General features: G+C 38.7%; 1 protein-coding gene across 1 annotated transcript; it reads right to left on the bottom strand.

The window, feature by feature from the left end:
• Nucleotides 1-8,456: 8,456 nt before the first annotated feature.
• LOC149197235 (uncharacterized) lies at nt 8,457-19,268 on the bottom strand. The gene is made up of 2 exons (XM_089405785.1): nt 18,210-19,268; nt 8,457-8,760 (listed from the first exon to the last, which is right to left on the bottom strand). The coding sequence occupies exons 1-2, from the start codon at nt 18,396-18,398 to the stop codon at nt 8,464-8,466; spliced, it is 486 nt and encodes a 161-aa protein (XP_089261911.1). The 5' UTR covers nt 18,399-19,268; the 3' UTR covers nt 8,457-8,463.
• Between the last annotated feature and the right edge of the window lie 2,416 nt (nt 19,269-21,684).

The raw sequence follows: 21,684 nt of genomic DNA, 5'->3' as shown, positions 1-21,684 counted from the left end.
GCTGACTCATCACCATTATTCAAGGAAAACCACGCCCTGAAATAACCTACTAGTGGATCCGTAAGGAGCAAGGTTTCACTCCTGCCAAATACTACTGGTGGGTCCGTAAGGAACAAGGTTTCACTCCTGCCAAATACTACTGGTGGGTCCGTAAGAAACAAGGTTTCACTCCTGATACTTCAAACCCATCATATAATATTATTAAACATAAAATAAAATATTTAATCACTAAAATCTATATTCTAAAATTTGTATCATGCTGAATATGTAAAAAAAATTCACATGCCACAATGCGTTAAATAGTTTCTGAGTGATTAAGACATGTTACATCTCTAGCAAAGTTTCAGACATGTTACATCGAACAACGTAAATTGATCATATTATAAGAGAATTTATAGAAAGACTGATTTGTTTGAATTTCATTCGATAAACCCAGTGGATATTTGAATCAAAGGAAATGAGTTTCTATTTTTTCTGAAATAGTCTGTTACACTGTACAGTGTTTCCGTCACTGGTTATAATTCCACTTTCCCTTTAATTTACCCTGTACAGTTGTTACTTTTCAGAAGATGTACTAAGCACGCAGTTTGTTATATGTACCCAACTTAACTCCTAAGTTTCATAAGCCTTCCTTTCATTACAAGTGACAAAATTTCATTTCATTTTAATAGCCATGCTAACTAGTTGCTAACTATTGATTGTTTAGGGAATTAAACTATCTCAATGGGTGTTTTTTGGGAATTAAACTATCTCAATAGGTGTCTAACCTCTCATGAGCTTCGGTCAATTTCTCACAGGTTGTTCCATTCAATATATGATATTTACAATATAAATATAAATATCTTAACAATAATGAAAATTTCAAAAAAATAAATAAATAAATAAATATATATATATATATAATATGTTAATTGGGTTTATTTTAGGTGACTGGGAGTGGGAGTAGTCATGGTATACTCCCTATAGAAATTCAATTCAGGTAAGTTACATGTTCAGGTCATATCAATTAGGTCTTGAAAAATATCTGACCCTTAACTACAATTTCTGCAAAATCTAAACGGATAATCTTATTACAGAAAGCATTAATGTTTTCTTAAAACCATTTATTGAGATTCTTAAATAAGCCTAAAGCTAAGTTTTAGAATCAGATCGTTGCATTTCAACGATTTCTTGGAAAGTATTCCGTTGGAACTGAAATCAATGATATTGCATGGAAGATTGGAATTTGGAGTAAAATCAATCATATCGCGTGAAATATTGGGGTAAAATTATTGTAAGCAATGATCAAAGAACTTCTGTATTAAGTCATGTAAAAGAATGAAAATGCTTCAGCAACCAAATCATATATGCTCTAAAGCACAGAATACCAAAATGTGTAACCATGCCACCAGATGGAAAGTTTTCGTCCTATTGAAATATTTTTATCCTCGGAATGAAGCACTAATTGAGCAATCATAATTGAGCAATCATAATTCCTGACCTAACTGCTTGAGCAATCATAATCCTGATCTAATGTATTGTTACAAGAATCGCCAAAACTTTGATCCATCATAATCCCTGACCTAACTACTAGAGCAATCATAATCCTGATCTAATTTATTGTTACAAGAATCGCTAAAACTTTGATCAACCATAATCCCTGACCCAACTACTTGAGCAATCGTAATCCTGATCTAATGTATTGTTACCAGAATCGCCAAAACTTTGATCATTCATAATCCCTGACCTAACTACTTCAGCAATCATAATCCTGATCTAATGTATTGTTACAAGAATCACCAAAACATTGGCTAGTCCACTAGGCTCACCAATTTAGTAGTATATGCCAAGTGTTGCCTTAATCCAGGTCATGTGACTTTGATCTAGGACGCAAAATTATCAATGACAGCACCGTTACATGTTACAAAATATTGCATAGACGTCAAGACATCCAATGCCCTTGCCTGATGACCCTCATACAAATCAAACTTTAAGGACTGACTGAATACAGCCATAATTGCAACACACCAAATTCCAACTGGAATTCATATGTTTTGCATCCAAACCATATACAAGGCAACCTTCTAATAAATCAAAGTTCTTCAGCTTAGTGAGTACAACCAATAGTTGCAACCACACCAAACATCATCCTAATGAAGATGATTTGCATCCCAATCCTACAGAAACACGATTTATCTTGAAATATGTGAAGAATCTCTTATGCTAGCATTCCATTTTCACAGTAGAAGCTAAAGCATGTGCCCAAAACTTCAGATGTTCCTTCATGTCCACTCCTTCCTCATGTGGAGGAGGCATGTGCCATTTCAGCAGTGGTGCATCTTGTCTACATACCAGTGGTGCATCTTGTCTACATACCGACCAGGCCTCTGAAAGATAAGGCCTGCTTACAGTAGGTTCCCAAGTTGTCTCCTCCTGTTTACCTAATCTTTGCAATCCAGGAAGAATATTGACAACTCGAGGAGTTAAATCTGTTGACACCTAATCCTCAGCGGTTGGGTAAACTGGAATGTGAACAGTCATCAAGAAGATGAATTGATCAGTCACATTCATGTATATAAACAATAGTTACCTAATGAAATAATCAATCAGTCTTTTCTGCCAAGTCTGGAGTTACCCTGGCCTGACATGGTATCAGAGCGCAGGTCCCAGATTCCTTGTAACTCCTCTCATTGATTCTCTGCCCATGAATACCTGAGCACTGCGTCTGTCCTGCGTGTCATTGATTCTCTGCGCATCCGTTAAAAGTCATTGATTCTCTGCGCATTGATTGCCTCTGTCAACACCTGATGCACCGGCTCTGAAATCCTTCCGTTGAGGAGATTTCAAAGGAAACGGCGTATCAGATTCAAATCTTTTCGCAAGACGCTTTCTACCAGGTATATTCCTGGTTTTCGATTTTTAACAAATCTTTGTTTTTGCATTGCAAATCTTAATTGATGTACATTGTTCTTCATTACAAGCTTGATTGGGAACCGTATCTCCATAAGAGTTATATGCTTTATGGTGGTCTGGGACTGCTGGGTTATTTGTATCAAAAAGGCTAAAAGCCTTGTTATACAGCAATTCATATTTTTACGTTTACCTCGATCTATTGAAGTCCGCTCTGCGCCTCGGCTCTGGTCTTCACACTCGTGGGTTTTGAATAGCACAGAGTCCAATCAAGGGTGACTGTGTATGATTTGCCTTCTACTTCTTGACATTTAAGATATTGATATGCTTTAGAAGGCTAGTCAAGTGAAATTTCACAGAAGCTCGAGGTGGGGAATTTATTTACGCGTGCCAATGGCCGCCGCCATGGTTGCTTCAAGCGTTGTTTCCCGAACCATGAGAACATTATGATGAAATCAAAACTTGCCAATTTTAACATGGGAATTGAGACTTGCTTTGCCAATGCTTCATGTTAATATGGACGCGGAGACTATGACCATAAATGCCTTATTATGACGGCAATGAAGCACTCAAAGAACCAGTGGTCCAGTCAGTAGGTCAATCCAGCAGAAATCATTTGCCAGTTGCTTCGATATCTGTCTTCTCCTTGAAGGCAGCAGCTTCGGCTTCTTGAATTTTTGCTGCCTCCTCGGCGTCAACGAGGTGTTTCAGCTTCTGCTGGAGTGCCCTGACCCGATCCTCCGACCTGTGCTCAATGCCAAACTCTTGGAAGGCACATAGCGATTCAATCCATCGAAGGTTACAACTATTCGAAGGCCTGAAAGCTCCTGTCAGAGAACTATTGGCATCGTCCGAGTGGTATATGTTTCCATAAAGTTTGGTATTAAACCGCATGTATATGCCTTGTTGATGATTGACCAGCATATATATATTGACCAGCTGTTTGAATAAGTTTTGAATGCGCTGTAAGCTGTTTGAATAAGTTTTGAATGCGTTTTGGACGCTGTTTCAATAAGTTTTGGACGCTGTTTGAATATTTTGTGGAGGATATTTTATAAAATTTTGGAGACATTTGAAGAAAACTTAGTGCATAAAGAATTTGAAATCTGTTGCCCTTTTGAGTACAATTTCACTGTATATCAGCAGAAAGTTTTTATCAGCAGAAGTTCTTTTTATCAGCAAAAGTTTTTTTTTAGCAGAAGTATTTTTTACAGAATGCATTCAATCATCTCTATGGTAGGAATAGTTCTCACTGGCAAGGAGAACTATCCTGAATGGTCCCGGATGGTAAAACACACCCTCATCTACAATGAGTTGTGGAAAGGAGTGTGTCGGAGAAGAAGACAAAGACCCTGTGCAGCCTACATCAGACAAAGAACTCGCCATTTGGGAAAATAAGAACAGCAAAGCCTATGCATTAATCGCAGCATCTGTAAATGAAGAAGTAAGTCGTCATATTTCATCTTATTCCACTGCCTTTGAAGCTTTACAAAAGCTGAAAGAACTCTATGACTCACATTCTGCACTTGAAGTTGTTCAGCTCATGATTAAACTCTTCACTCTTGAACTGAAAAATAATGATCCTCTTGCTCTTGCATTTGAAGTAAAGTCTATAATGCATGATATTAAATCCACTAAGGTTGAGCTGGATATCCCTCTTATTGCTTTTCTCAAGGCACTCTATCCTACCTACTCCAATTATCTTGAGTCATTACAAGCAAATGGAAATCTTAAAGATATAACATTTGACTCTCTTGTGAAAAAGTTTGTTGAAAGAGAGAAAGCCTTTGGAAAGAAGACAGTCCCTGAATCTTCTGAAGAGACTGTTTGCCTTGCTCATAAAGAAAAGCATCTTGCTCAAGATTCTACAAGAGGAAGAGGTGGACGAAGAGGAAGAGGAAGATACTTCAGAGGCAGGGGGGCAGACATTCTCAAGGAGAAAAGGCAGATCTGCATTGCATTCGCTGCAAACGAAATGGATCACATGATGCTTCTACATGCAAGCTACCATGGGACAAAATTGAGCAGAGAAGAAACCAGCAGAAAGGTAAAACTGATGACACAGACAAAGGTAAAGCACCTAAATCTGCTCACTATATTGAGGCACAATGTAACATTGGAGTAAATGAAGATTTGTTTAATGCTTCACTTGCTTCTTCGAAAAATGATTGGTTGCTTGATTCAGGAGCAACCTGTCATATGACTCATAGGAAAGATTTTTTTGAAGATTTCACTGACAATGTTGATGGAGCAGTATACTTTGCAGATCAGTCAAAAATCAAGCCATCAGGGCTTGGCACAATCAGGCTTAAACTGCCTGGTCTTCCAGACTTTCTTCTGGATCATGTTCTATATCTCCCACAGCTCAAGAGAAACTTGCTATCCTTGGTCCACATCCACCAGCAAGGTCACTCCATTCATATGTTTGATGGCAAGCTTGAGGTAAGAAAATCATCTGATCACTCACTTGTCATGAGGGGAATAGAAGAAGAAAGACTTCTTAAACTGCAAGGAACCTCTGCTCATGCACAACATTTCTCATGTATTTCTCATCATGAAGAAGGTACACTTCCATCAAGTTTATTATGGCATGCTAGATTTGGACATTTAAACTATGACAGTCTCCGCTTATTAAAGAAAAATGGTGTTGCTGGTTTGCCTACAATTCCTAGAAAACATAAGCAATGTGATGCTTGCATTCTAGGAAAGCATAGCAAACAGTCTTTTCATGATTCACATTCAAGAGCACATAGGAAGCTTGAACTCATTCATTCAGATTTATGTGGTCCAATGCCTGTTCCTTCTGCAAATGGAAATAAATATATCATGACATTTATTGATGATTACACCAGAATGTGTTGGGTTTATTTATTGAAGAACAAATCTGATGTTTTTCAAACATTCAAGAATTTTCATAAGTGGATTGAAAATGATGCACAATCTCATATTGGGTCTATTCGCACTGATAATGGAAAAGAATATACATCAAATGAATTTGGAAACTATCTTCGCCAACATGGGATCAAACATCAAACAACTGTACCTTATAATCCCCAACAGAATGGTGTAGTAGAAAGAATGAATAGAACAATCTTGAATATGGTACGATCCATGCTTTTCTTCAAAAATGTAAAGATAATGTTTTGGGCTGATGTTGTTCTATGTGCTGCATATATAAAGAATAGATGTCCATCTAGTGCTATAAGAAACAAGACTCCTTATGAATTGTGGTATGGACATGTTCCTTCGGTAAAACATCTCAGGATCTTTGGTTCCACCTGTTATGCTTTAATACCAAAGGTACATAGAAACAAACTTGGTGCTAGAAGTCGTAAGTGTATCTTCCTGGGGTATTCAAATACCTCTAAAGCATACCGTCTCTATGATGAAGTAAATAAAAAGTTTGTTGTATCTAGAGATGTCATTTTTCTTGAATCATCCAAATCTGACAGTGTTGTTGAGCGGCAACTTGATCGCTTGGATAGATTCACAAAAACGAAATCATTTCAAGAGTTTGATAATCAGATTCCACATCTTGAAGGGGGGATTCCTATACTAGATCAACATGTGGAATCTTCTTCTGAAGAACAATCTCCCTTGCATGAAACTTCAACATCGGATGATCCTTTAAGTGATGTAATTGATAGAATTGGGAGACTCAATCTTGATTCAGTCCCAACTCAATCAACAGAGCAGCCAGGACCATCTCAAAAAGGTCCCCCAAAGTGGCTGACAAAGACACTTGAAAGTGTTCATCCTGATGAAATTGGAAAAACAGGAACCAGAAATTCAAACCGACAAAATGGAGGTGATGTAGATGACTCTAATTCACCTGTTGATATGGATGTTACTTATGATTGTGAATTGAACTTGTCTACAGATTTTGAACCAACTTCCTTCAAAGAAGTTGCTTCTCATGATGAATGGAAAGAAGCGATGCAAAAGGAGTATGATGCTCTCATAAAGAATGGCACTTGGAAGCTGGTTGATCCTCCATGTGGAACTAAACCAATTGGCTGCAAGTGGGTCTACAAGAACAAGTACAAAGCTGATGGCTCACTTGACAAGCACAAAGCTAGGCTTGTGGCAAAAGGTTTTACACAGAAAGAAGGGGTCGATTATGAGGAAACTTTTGCCCCCACAGCAAAATGGGCCACCATCCGGACACTCTTTGCACTAGCTGCTCAAAACGGTTGGAAAGTCCATCAAATGGATGTAAAAACTGCATTCTTGAATGGAGATCTAAAAGAGAATGTTTTTATGTCCCAGCCTGAAGGATTTGCTGTGAAAGGACATGAACATAAAGTATGCAAACTTGTGAAGTCCTTGTATGGCCTCAAACAAGCACCACGAGCCTGGTATGAAAAACTAACTGAGCATCTTCTGAAACTCAACTTCAATCATTTTGATCTTGATGATGCAACTTTATTTGTCAAGAAAGTTGGCAAAACAGTTGTATATCTTGTGGTATATGTAGATGATCTTTTAATGACAGGGAACAATGAAAGCTATATTGCATCCATAAAGAAAGAATTAGGAAAAAGTTTTGAAATCACTGATTTGGGCTATGTTCATTACTATCTTGGCATTGAAGTAACCCAACATCCAAAATCCATATTTCTTTCTCAAAAGAAATACATTGGAGATTTGTTAAACAGATTTGGCATGACAGAGTGCAATCCTCTTTCTACTCCAATGGAACAAAACTTGAAGCTCACATCTATTGAAGGAAAGGAATTTGAGGATGCAACAAAGTATAGACAGCTTGTAGGAAGTCTCATCTACCTCACTACTACCAGACCAAACATTTCATTTGTTGTTGGAATCCTCTCCAGGTTTATGCAAAAGCCTTGTGAGGGACATTGGTCTGCTGCAAAAAGAGTTCTAAGGTACTTGAAGGGAACTCAAGACCTTGGAATCAAGTATACACAGGTGGACGACTTCAGCTTGATTGGATACTCTGATTCAGACTTCGATGGAGACAAAGAAACTGGGGTATCTACTTCAGGATATGCTATGAGTCTTGGATCAGGAGCTGTCTCCTGGAGATCACGCAAACAATCAGTTCCAGCAGATTCCACAACAGAAGCAGAATACGTGGCAGCAGCTGAAGCAACGAAAGAAATTGTGTGGCTCAGGAAAATTCTTGAAGATTTGCAGGTAAAACAAGTACAATCAACTCCACTCATGATTGATAACACCTCTGCAATAAAGTTGGCCAAGAACCCAAAGTTCCATGATCGTACTAAGCACATCAATACTAAATATCATCTGATCCGACATCATGTTGAGGCCAAAACAATCCATCTCCGTCATTGTTCCACAAATGAACAAATTGCAGACATCTTCACCAAAGCGCTTGGAAGAGAAAAGCTTGAAAGATTCAGAACGATGCTTGGACTCACCAACATCCCTTCAGATTAAGGGGGGGAATGTTGACACCTAATCCTCAGCGGTTGGGTAAACTGGAATGTGAACAGTCATCAAGAAGATGAACTGATCAGTCACATTCATGTATATAAACAATAGTTACCTAATGAAATAATCAATCAGTCTTTTCTGCCAAGTCTGGAGTTACCCTGGCCTGACAAAATCATCCTTGCTAAATGTAAAACCAAGTTCTGAAAATCCTTTAAGTTCATCGAATTCCAGATCTGACAAACTTTTTGTGCTTCGTTTCCTTTCCCTATGTAGCGGTGCTGTTTGTTGAACTTCAACCAACATTTTCGTCTGTGCAGGCACTTGAAACTCCTTGCCAGAAGAAATGGCATCCAGCTTTGGTGGTGCAGGCCCTCCAAACTCCTTGCCAGATGAAATTGTATCCAGCTTTAATGCTTTATGTGCTTTAGGTATACTCACATGTTTGGTTTCCTGAACGCCAAAATGAAAACCAAATTAGATCCACTGAACTAGTTTACAGAAGTTTCAACCAATCGAAGTTACTAAAGATATAATTCAGTAAACAAATAAATGTTCATATCAAAAGCATGTGGGAAAAACTCTTTTTATAACTAATACTTCAATGTCTATGTAATTGTGCAACGCTCCAAAACACAGGCCTTCGAAATAAAACATGGTGAAAAATTACCGAAACAAGGGTGTTCCTCCAAAACTGAGAAAATAAATAACATAAAGATTCTACGATAGATTTTTCGGCGTAAATCACATGATATTTCATTTGTCGCGTTTTGAACCAACCAGTGTGGTTCATCGTCAAGACAAGTTGAGGAGCAGATCAAGCTATGCATGTTAAATAGACAGAGCAGACCTCCAACGGCTATAATTCAAGATCAGGCAACGGCTATAACGGCTAAATTTGACTGGGGAGTAGTTAGATGGACTAGGACCAGGGGAATAAAATAAGTTAATTTAATTTATCAAATCGGAAGTTATATTATCATAAAAAGTCAAAGGGGCATATGAATTTTAATTATAAACATATATATGAAGTTATGATTAGTAAGTTATTAGTTAGTTATAAAAGGTATTAAATAAATAAATATATAAAATATAAAAGTCACTAGGGGAGTAAAATAAGTTAATTTAATTTATCAAATCAGAAGTTATATTATCATAAAAAGTCAAAGGGGCATATGAATTTTAATTATAAACATATATATATATATATATGAAGTAATGATTATTAAGTTATTAGTTAGTTATAAAAGGTATTAAATAAATAAATATATAAAATATAAAAGTAAAAAATCTTACTACTCCCCAGTGAAATTTAGCCGTTATAGCCATTGCCTGATCTTGAATTATAGCTGTTGGAGGTCTGCTCTGTCTATTTAACATGCATAGCTTGATCTGCTCCTCAACTTGTCCTGACGATGAACCACACTGGTTGGTTCGAAACGCGTCGACAAATGAAATACCATGTGATTTACACCGAAAAATCTATCGTAAAGTTGATATGGATTACAAAAGCGTCAATTCAATAACATAAAGATGTTGAGTTTATCTGAGCATACACATAAGAACAGGAGATCCCAAAGAACTTGTACAATTGTATACATGTTTATAAAGCAAAATTTGTTCCAAAAATGAAACAGCTGACTAGAGTTTCATCCTCCAGCCCAAAATACACTAACCCAAAAATAGATTAGCCTCCTTTTCGCCCCATTTTTCCAAACACTACAAATTGCAAAACATGGGCCTTCAGAAATTAAGGGCGTTTCGAAATTGCGAAACGAAATATCATAAATCTGTTAGATTATCAGAGCGCACACACAAGAAGACGTGATTCCTAAGAACCTGTACAATTCGAATAGGATGTATCATTGTATATGCATTTGTATAAACTAAAATCTGACCCACAACTGGGAGAGCTGATCATGAGTTTCATCCTCCAGCTTAAAATATGCTAACCCAAAAATTGATTTGTTTCCCCGAGCGTTACAAAAACAGAATTATAAACTTTTATAAGTGATCATATGCAGACCCATTAGAAAATTCCGAACATAGGAAGTTTAAAGGCATGATCGAGGAGGTAACATACAGGGGAAGTGCAAGTATTGGACAGTGAAAAATAAACGGTATTGGATGCTTGTCACAATTCCTTCCAAGCACAAACAAGGCACTGAAAGCAGCGGTCCTCAACCTAAAATCACCTAGAGCATATGTTCTGACCCTATAATGATAGCTGATCTTTTAGGTAAAATATCCAACTATGTTTCATAGCTGTTGTCAAGTGTCCTAAATGAAAATGTTAAATTTGTAAGTTGAACTGCTATGCTGCAAAATCGGATGGAGAATTAAAAGACCAAAGCTACAGAGGTTTATATTGGTTAATAAACAGGATTACAAATTGTTACATCTACGAAAAATAATTGAAATTATAAGGAATGCAACTGTTTAGTAATTTTATAATTTATAATTGTCTCGTCATCTAGTCATGTTTAGAAAGAGACATTTATGCTATTAATCATGCACTAAATTTTGGTTTTTTAAGAAGAATGCTCGCAGCGTGGTCTGTGGCATCCTTAATGTGGATTGGCTATTGAATCGTTTCTATATAGATGACGATCAAACAAATTAGAGATTGTATCAACTAATATGTCTTTTGTTGACTCAATTCTCAGAGTTAGTCTCTGGTTCTTTTATACATGAGCCAGAGGAAAAAGTTTTCTTGTAGGACAAACAAACCTAGTTATGTCTGTGCACTAGGCATTTCATGATCTAGCAAGCATCAAAACAATGAAAAGTGCAAAAGAAAGTAATAAGGTAACTTTTAAGAAAAAATGGGGTACAGCATTCAAAAGGACACTTTTACTCTCTATGGAGAGCTGAGAGCTCGGTGTTACTGGAGGGTAAATCACAAATAGGAGATGATTGGTACAGGGGTACAGTAGAAATGACCTGAGCGGTGATAGAGGGAATAGGGGTCTTTGCCCCAGAACCTGGTAGCTCTAGGACCAGGAAAAATGTTTCTGTTTTAGCAGTGACCTTAAGAGGTACATGAAGCAATGGCAGGAACCAGTAGAAAGGAAGACAGGGAGATACCATCTGCTGGAGCATGTATAGAACTACTTGAAAGGGGAATTCAAAGCAATTCCTCACAAGATTGAGAAACTGGAAGAGGCAGAGGCTGCAAGCAAAAGGTAAAGAGTCAGGCTACTAGATACCATTGGAGACCTGGTCACGGGACAGAGAAGAACAGACCACAAAAGTTAAAACACACGAAGTGCTCAGGGCCAAGGGCCTTGCCATGTCGGAGAACTACACAACCTTCTGAGGGAATATTATGACAAGCTGGTGTACATCGAGGAAGAAATTCCTGCAGCTCAAAGCAACCAGTCAAGTGGGTCAGCACCGCGAGTTCCTGCCTATCAGTCTCTTCAATTATTACAATCTGCTATAATTATCTTGATGTTCAGTCTGTCTTTAGTCAGTGACTAGAGCCAATCGAAATTCACAGGCCTCGATGGTATGTGTCATGCCCCTACACCTGCGGTAGTCTTCCAACCGCTTGTAGCGAGGTGCGGCACCACCGAACGCTTTCTTTTTAACAATACTAACATTCGTAGACTACGCCTACTCCAACATTAACATACTTAGTTTGTGTTTCGCAACTAAGTAAAAGCATTATCCTTTATACTTAATGAAGCCCATACTCATTCATTATCATCATGCAATTAAACTGAGAACAACAATTGCAACAAGTATAGAGGGGAGGGGCAACTCCCCGTAATGTGAGTCTGCCCGACAATTTTATTAAGAATATCAGTTTACAATACAATAGTGTGTCTTGGCCGAACCAAGTCTCACACTTAACCAAATATTACAACAGACAGGCCACCTGCCTTTTTTACAACATCTTGTGCACCCTTGCACGAAGGGAGGTGCTCACCCGAGCCACCCAAGATCCCTTAGTCAAGTCCTACACAAAACTGCATCCACGCTGAACCCGGCACACTAGCCTTCACCTCACCCGGCACAAGAATACCAAAACTGCACCTTAACTAGCATGCGCATGAGATATGCGCAGCTCTCCTTTCTCTTGCGCAGATTTTTACCCCTCTTATGCGTAGAGGATGAGAGAGTTCGTTGATGTTAATGAGCCTCCATGCTCCCTTTACTTATACGCATGTCATCTTGGATTTACATGGGGTGCGCAGCCCCATGGCCGACCCCCAAAACCTTTTACAACGCGCCCAATATACTTCCTTGCAATTCAGCTTGCAAGCTTCAATCCATCGCGTATATACTCAACCGCATTTCCCGCAGCTCCGTTGTGTCGCGCGCCCGTGCCCAAGAACGCAGGGCGTTACATTCTCCCCCACTGAAAATCGTTGTCGTCCTCGACAACATACCATCCCGGTAGCCATCTACCAAGATCGTCGTCATTCAGGATGTCGACCTTTCTACACAAGGCAAACATCCTTGCAACATATGTAGAGACTCTTTCTCCACTATGTCTCGGCCTAGTGACCACTGCCACCAAGCTCCCCATACCAAAGTATGTATCTCCATAATCCATGTTCAGGTCCATGGAAACTCCATCCATCTCATCTGCAACATGTTGTCCATATGTGTGTCTCCTCCATGTGAAGAGACCATCTCCTCAAACCAACTCTCGATGTGCCCCATTCAGGTCCATGAAGCCTCTTCATCATCTGCAATGTGCCATCCTCAAGTCTCCATAGAAACAAGTATGCACTTGTCTCATCTATCCATGTGCTGCCCATGATCCTCGATCAAATCAGCTCCCATGTGTAGAAAGTAGTTGAGTCTCGGCTCAACCCATGCTCAAGTGTATCACCAAAGCATCATCATCATCATCGTTGTAACTCCATCACCTCAAAGTGCCTCATATCGATCCTCTACATCAAGTCACTCTTCCAAGCCATGCCCATACATGTACTTTGAAAGTATGCATCCCATACTGCATCAAAGTCTCCTGACCTCAGTTCCTCAATGCATCAGATCTTCTAAGTCCACCGTACATGAAGTCCCTAAAAGTCACAACAATCTCATGTCATCATGAGCTCCATAAGCCATCCCCAACCAACACCTCAGCAAGCATACAAGATGCCTCAGCTCCCCATGTAGTAGGAATGCTCCATAGCTGCTCACAAGTCCATCCAAGTTCATGGCTTTGTTGTACCAAAGTGCACAACTCCACCATTAGTCCATAAGTAGTAAGTCTCCATGTCACATCAGCAAGCCCATCTGCACAACATTCTTGCCTTGGCACTCCTCCTTGGATGTCCATAATGACACCTCTACAAGTGCTTCCACACAATGTCCCTGCATAGGTCTACCATGCTTCATGTCTTCATGCCTCCAACCTGATGTCCATGACTAAGTTGCCCATGTAGTCCAACCAAGTAGACTCATCACAACAATTGGTCACCTTCATCCAAGTCTTCAATCTTTGGTTTAGTGAACTCGATCACCCAACCATCTCATCATCATCATGTCATGAGTCTCTTCACCATAGCTCCTCCACCAAAGTGTCCATCAAGACTTGCTCTTGGTCTCGACCATGAGAGGTCCACCCAAAACATCACAAGTGTGTGCCCTCCTCAATTTGTCCATGAGTCATGCCGGGCACTTAGCCAATTCTTCGTGTGGCTAAAGCATGACCCAATCCTCCACAACAATCATCAAGTTCCTCCCTTGCCCTGGGCTCTTGCACCTCCCATCACAAGGTCACAAGTAGCCCTAGCAAGCCCTGCAACGGTTGACAATCCTTGTTTCTCCATACAAGGTTCCATCATAGTCATCCATGGTAAGATGTCTTCTTGCCTTGGCAAACTGACTTTGCCCTTCCCTGCACACGGTCCATCTCCCAAATGCCCAAATGAAACACAAGTACCAATACTTACTTCATCATCATGAGGCTTCTCCTCATTCAACCATGTTGACAAACTACACGATCCTGGTTCAACTTGAACATCTTCAACTATCACAGCTTCCTCTTCCTTTTTAGCACAATATGGAGCCTCATCTTGCTCCACTGCCTGGCCTAGTTGAAGAAGCTCTTTTTCATCACAGAAGGGGGCAATAATAGTCTTGTTGCCCTTCAAGAAATCTTGCCCAAGTATCATATCGAAGCCATTCATCTCCATCACTATGAAGTCCAACTGACCTCTCCAATCTTTCATCTGCACAGGTACACCGTGTACCAAACCTGCCACCTTAGCTCTAGAGTCCACTGCCTTGATCTCCATAGTAGATGTCGGCCCAGCCTCTTTTGCTAACCGTGTTGTCATAAAGTTATGTGTAGCACCCGTGTCTACCAGAGCTTGAATGGTTTTGCCATAAACCATCAAGTCTATGTAACCCAGACTGTTCTTCATAACCTTATCCGCATCTATTTCACCTGTCATGAGCAACCCAGCTCTATCAGGCTTCACCATATCGCCTTTGTCACGAGCAAACCTTTGCTCCAGCTCCGACCGAGCTCTGATACCAACTGTCACGCCCCTACACCTGCGGTAGTCTTCCAACCGCTTGTAGCGAGGTGCGGCACCACCGAACGCTTTCTTTTTAACAATACTAACATTCGTGGACTACGCCTACTCCAACATTAACATACTTAGTTTGTGTTTCGCAACTAAGTAAAAGCATTATCCTTTATACTTAATGAAGCCCATACTCATTCATTATCATCATGCAATTAAACCGAGAACAACAATTGCAACAAGTATAAAGGGGAGGGGCAACTCCCCGTAATGTGAGTCTGCCCGACAATTTTATTAAGAATATCAGTTTACAATACAATAGTGTGTCTTGGCCGAACCAAGTCTCACACTTAAACAAATATTACAACAGACAGGCCACCTGCCTTTTTTACAACATCTTGTGCACCCTTGCACGAAGGGAGGTGCTCACCCGAGCCACCCAAGATCCCTTAGTCAAGTCCTACACAAAACTGCATCCACGCTGAACCCGGCACACTAGCCTTCACCTCACCCGGCACAAGAATACCAAAACTGCACCTTAACTAGCATGCGCATGAGATATGCGCAGCTCTCCTTTCTCTTGCGCAGATTTTTACCCCTCTTATGCGTAGAGGATGAGAGAGTTCGTTGATGTTAATGAGCCTCCATGCTCCCTTTACTTATACGCATGTCATCTTGGATTTACATGGGGTGCGCAGCCCCATGGCCGACCCCCAAAACCTTTTACAACGCGCCCAATATACTTCCTTGCAAGTCGGCTTGCAAGCTTCAATCCATCGCGTATATACTCAACCGCATTTCCCGCAGCTCCGTTGTGTCGCGCGCCCGTGCCCAAGAACGCAGGGCGTTACAGTATGGGTTACAATTTTGATTTGGTTGTTAGCAATTTGGTATAGAAATCTGCAGTTAGTATGGTTTTGATTATGGTCTGTAGTAAGGGCAATAATCCTATTTTTGAACAAGTTCTACTATGGCAGCCCTATATCCAGAGTGATACTTTCAAGAAATAAGCTAAAGTTATGGAGGGTTTTTTGCAACCAGTATATATTTATCTGAACTTTGTATCTATTAGGCATCAAGAGGGTGCTGAACTTTGTATCTATTAGGCATCAAGAGGGTGCAAATCTCTAAATGATTCAAAGTTTATATATATATATAACCACTTAAATAAAGGTGACTGATACATGCAGATTGGCAACACTTTCCACCTTTAAAAACTAATGGCCAAGATCATATATCAACCACTTATTAGTTGTTGTCAACTGTGGTTGCTGCTAGTTGACCGCAGAAGTGCATAGGGAGGATTAGTATACCATGGTTGACCACGGTCAAGTGTCATTAACCTTGGTAGACTGTTGTTGACTGTTGTTAACATACTACAGTTGACTTCATTAACCTTAGTGTACAATAAATAAATAAATAAATAAATATATATATATATATAACAAGAAAAAGGGCACTTCTGTTGGATACTGCAGACATTAGGTCCAGACTCCAATACTTTCCTCCCCAGTGTCGAGCAACCTTGCGAAGGAGATAACTGAAAATACAACCTGTCGGAACCTTACATGGGTGCAGATCATAAAAAAGAACTGCAACTCATCCTGTCTCCCATACTTCCCTCGTAATGTAGAGGATTCTTGCCAAGGAGTTCAGTAAAAACGCGACCTGTTGGAACCTTACTATGGGACAGTTCATAAAAGTGTAACTCATCCAATTATTCAGTGGGTACAGCTTAAATCTAATCTTCGAACCAAATTTCAAATATGCAGATAGGACCATCACTTGAAATTTTGCAAACATATATATGTTGAGACAAGTACTTGGTTACAAAGGCTCAAGATAACATTTTGAAGACTTAATCTAATGTACATATCGCGACTTCAAAAATTTCTGAAGAAAATTTTAGTTCAAAAAGCAGTCACAAAACCGCCATGTTGGCTCCATCCTGTTTCCAGTAGTTAAGAGGTTGCTTGTAGTACACTACAACCCTTCTCCCGCCTGTCGTAAACCATCCCAGAGTATCTTTTAACCTCCACAGCTTCTCTTCCCTCCATTGTTTCCTTTTCCTGTCCCTTCTTTTATTTCTCTCTTGCCTTCTCGTCGTAAATTTGTCATTTTACACACGTTTTTAAGAGCCTAGTGTTTCAATGGCTGCTACTATGAATTTGACAATTTCTGCTGTATCCTCCCCTGCATCTGACGCAAAACTCAAAGTGAACAAAAACTGCACACCAAGATTCAAAACTTAAAAGCAGCGTCATAGATCTTGGGCCTAAAATATATTCATCTTGGTTTTATAACCCAATACCGAAACAATTTATGTCCCCCTTCCTCCAAGGATAACAGTAGGCTGATTTCTAGGGCTTATTTTCTTTACACTCAATAAATGGACATCACCCTAACTTATGCTCGGGCCTGAAGTGTATTCATCTTGGTTGTAGAACCCAATACCGAAACAATTTATTTCCCCTCTCCTCCAAGGATAACAGTAGGCTGATTTGTAAGGCTTATTTTCTTTGCACTCAAGAAATGGACATAGCCCTAAATTATGATCTAACCCTGTTCAACTTATAATTCTAAAGAAGTGTGCTGGTCCTGACTCCTATCCTTCTGCTCTGACTATTTGGCATCAAAAAAGAACTAACAGATAATCTGCTTGTAAATTTGCAATTCAAAGCCAAGTTTAAATGCCTCTGTGCTAGTGTCCATATTCAATGACCTAATACCATCTGTATTCAATACATGAGCAATTGATGGATCCCTCCAGTCCCACCCAAGCTGTAGAGCACCTTGCTTCTCTCAGTGCTAATATCTCAATCAATTCAATCTCAGGATCAAGGGTTGACATGGGCATAACACAACGGATTGACAGTCATACAAGTGAGGCCTTCAAAAGTGCACTAATAGACTTTTACCATATACAGCCCACTCCCTGGAGTGCCTTTGTTCCATCTTTCCAGGTTAGATGATTTGGAAGGATAAATTGGAGCACACTAGTTCATTGGGGTAGCTATGAGTAAAGTCATAAGTAGTCACAATATGAAGATCGAAAATTGATAAGTAGCAATTACAGACCTCCCAGGCAAAGGTGAGAATACGGATTTCCCTTATATGAATGACCTTTGCCAACACAAGATAAAACAACAGTTAAAAAACACATTGGGAGACATGATATCCATACGAGAGACTAGACTTGAGCAAAACTACTGAATGTTATCTGAACATATCATAAAAACAACTACTACACCTCAAAAAAATTAATCTCAGAACTGCTATGAGCATAACACACACCAGTTGTGTGAATACAGCTACACCACCTCAAACAATTCAATATCAGGAAGGATATAGGCATAACACATGACTGTTGTGTGAATGGACACATATAGAGAGAAACAGAACAGTTACCTTGATGAACAATGGTTGCAGGTTTGCCTGTGCACCCAAATCCAAAGAACTGGGACCTTCTTTGCGCGTGGACAGTTTACCCAAATCCAAGCGCATATCCTCACTCAAAGGCCTGCTGTGCCTTCTTTCAAACAAGCCCACACGAGTTTGTTGAAGTAGCTGGTGTTGTTCCTGCTCCTCCTCCACCATGTTTTTCAACGGAGTAGTCTATAACGCGACTTTTTGGAGATGGATGTGACAGTTCCATGGATGACCATCATCTATAGCATGGCAAAGATTACGGGATCTCTTGATTTCTGGGCAGCTCTTTTTTTCCTCAGACGCCAACATCAGTTTGCATCTCCCCGAAGTCTGACAACGAACAGGCGCTGCCCCCGCTGTTCTGACAGGACGACTTAATTAAAACATTGAGTAATATTCCAACATAGTCCTTAATTTGAAATTTGAAATTTGAGCACCAAGCAAAGCACTAGCCCTGAAAAATACACACCATGAAGCCAACCTCCCTAGCATGGGAATTCATGCAGTGCTTTGCTTACCGCTCAGATTTCAAATTGAAGATTATGCCGCAGGGGGTTGGTATCACTCAATTTTTAACTAAGTCGCCCTGACAGTGGCGGCGACTCCTGTTCGTTCGTTGTCAGACCTGGGGGAGATGCAAAACTGGCGTTGGCCTCGCAGGGAAAAAAAAAAAAGTTGCCAAGAAATCAAAAGACCTGGTTATCTTTGCTATGTTATGGATGATGATCATCCATGGCAACTTCACATCCATATCCAAAAAATCGCTTTATACACTACTCCTTTTTTCAACTCACTGCTCTCTTCATCAATACTATCACTGCAACTCTGAGTAGCAGCAGCAGGCATTGAAGCAGACCACATTACATTGCCCCAAAACCAGAACTTCTATATACTCTCCACCACGGCGGTGGCCATTATTGCCGTTGCCCTGAGAAGAAGAAGAAGGTGTGGTAAGTCTCCTGTAATTCTTCTCATTTTCAGTGGGCAAGCGCCCGCTCGCTGTTTGATTTAATCAATGGCCAAACAACCTACCAATCGGTCGGGAAGGCCTTATCACATGATTCGCGTGCAAAACCCGGATCTATATGCATTATATATTGAAGTTTAATCTAATAAAGTGACGTTACGCCGGCTATAATCAGTTTTAAAATTAAAAAATGTGCATTAAAGCATGCCTTTTTATTTTATTTTACTTAATAAGAGGTGGTTGGACCATACCAAGTTGACCAGGTGTCCGATTAAACAATTTGAATAAAATTACCCTCTTAATTCAAAAAAAATCTATTTTCCATGTTTCAAATTAAAATAATCAATATTTCTTTACATTATTTTTAATAAAGTAACAAAACCATAAAATATTTAAATTATAATTTTATTTAATTTTTTTGAACTGGCCAACAAAACCCTACTAACCATTCTCGAAAGTTCGGATATTCATTTTATCACTGGTTAATCATTACAATTTAATTACCGACCATTTTTAAATCTCAAAAAATTTCAAATAATATAATATAAAATTATATTTTAAGAATGGTTAAAACAAAACAACAAAAAAATATTTATTATGGGAAAAATCAATTGTAATTTAACTTACTTATATAAATATACTTTTCTGGTTATTGGTAAGAATCAAGGAAGAGTCCGTACATAGCTTTGTTTGGGATTGGCAAAAATCAACGAAGAGTCGGTCCATAGTTTTGTTCGCGAATGGACCTCGGGACTTGTCAAGACCAAACTTCCACACAGTGTTTGGACCATAGTCTCAGGACTATTTATAAGTAAGTATAATTATTATTTATTTTTGGAAATAAAATTATATCATTTAAAATAGTTAAATGGTATTTTATAAAATGGTAAATTTTTACTTTATCATATGTTTTTTAATTTTAGATTATTAGGGTAATTTCCCAAAGATATCTTTTTGGTAGATTTTGTTCAAATTTTAGCAAGGATTGTTTGAGTTTTGTTAGTAGAATTCAAGTGTTCTAGAGATTTTTGAATTATTTTAAACAATGAAAGATTCAAAATCTTCTTGAAAAAATATAGCATTAGATTTAGAGCAAAATCAAATGAGTTAGTTAGATTGTGTCTTTTCTTATAGATAAGGAAAATAAGATCTTAACCAATGAGAGATAGTTCCAAATCTTACTCCAAAACCAAAAAAGAGTTTTAGTCTAAATATTATCCCCAAAAAACCAATATCCCTTATGGTCACCCCAAAGACCACTTTCAAAAGAGTCATATACTTTTTAACAACATTTAACTTTAAATTTAACCTTAATTATATACATGAAACTAGATACTACTTTCAATTATAATTTAACTTCTTATATTTTATAAATAACATATATAAATATAAAATTATATAAAATTGAAGATTAATAGTTAAAATAGGTAAATTATCTTAACTTGAGTGGTTTGGCGAATAATTTGTTTCCCCAATTGCATAGATTCAAATTTCCAACTAGATATTACCTAATTTGGTGAATAATAGTATATTATCTTACCCTTCTATATATGTGAGCGTAAAGCATTCATCCATCTAAAAACATTGAGTCATTGCTACTCAAATACATTGTAAGTGTAATTTAAGTATAAAAATATTAATCTCAAATCAAATCAGTAATATATATATAATTTGTAAAATCAAGTATAGAATGAGATTTTCATTTCTAAAATATTATTATTATTATTATTATGAATTTAAAGAAACTAGTATTTCATTGGGGTGGAAGAACACGAAGAGGAAGAAGGCACGCTACTCAACCCATCGTCATCTCAGGGAATAAGTGAGGGAGGCACGAATGTCGCCCTCCCCCACATGCGAGGCAAGTGTATTTAATATCAATGTGCCCTCAGCAATGAATGCCTGCAACAAGGAAATCTACAAGACCAAGTGGAAATATAATGAAATTAGAATGAGTGATGTGCAGTCTTCTCAATATTCAATATTCCCTGCTTCATTATTCTTTTCTAGCAATTGAGGGATAGCAAGTTTAGTTATGCACTTTGTTATGTTATCGTTCAACTTATCTGTACTTACTACTTTTCTCACAAAAGCTCAAACTCTTTGGGTGCTTTTTGGAGGATTTGAGGGGTATGGTTCATGCCCTCTTGGCCTAGACATCCCAATCTTCATAGTTCCTTCTTCCTAGGAGGCTTTGCATGTAGTATCAATTCTAATCTATTGGAGAGGGGAGAAGATTCACAAAGTGTCCAACATTTTGCAGGTGGAGCAATGCAAAGATACTGTTAAAATTGCTTATGTTGATACTAGGTGGAAAAACTCTATGGTATGGCTTATTTTCTTGAATTTGCTTGTCCTACTTCAACTAAGGGTCAAGCTACTAGAAAGTGTTGGGATTTGTTCACTAGCTATTTTCCATTTGTTATAGCTTCTAGTTTGGTTCTATCCTTATTATTGTTATTATATTCTAAGTATTTCTAGTTTTCT

The sequence above is a fragment of the Pinus tabuliformis genome, chromosome 2_2 (genome assembly GCF_031772625.1).
Source record: "Pinus tabuliformis cultivar Carrire ecotype Pingquan chromosome 2_2, CPIR1, whole genome shotgun sequence".
Taxonomy (NCBI): domain Eukaryota; kingdom Viridiplantae; phylum Streptophyta; class Pinopsida; order Pinales; family Pinaceae; genus Pinus; species Pinus tabuliformis.
This window is presented reverse-complemented; position numbering and strand designations above follow the sequence as displayed.

Bases quoted from the DNA above. Each gene is read 5' to 3' on its own strand.
- LOC149197235 (XM_089405785.1), bottom strand. From the start codon at position 18,398: ATGGTGGAGGAGGAGCAGGAACAACACCAGCTACTTCAACAAACTCGT. The intron at 8,761-18,209 runs GTAACTGTTCTG...TTTGGCGTTCAG, and splicing joins TGCAACCATTGTTCATCAAG to GAAACCAAACATGTGAGTAT.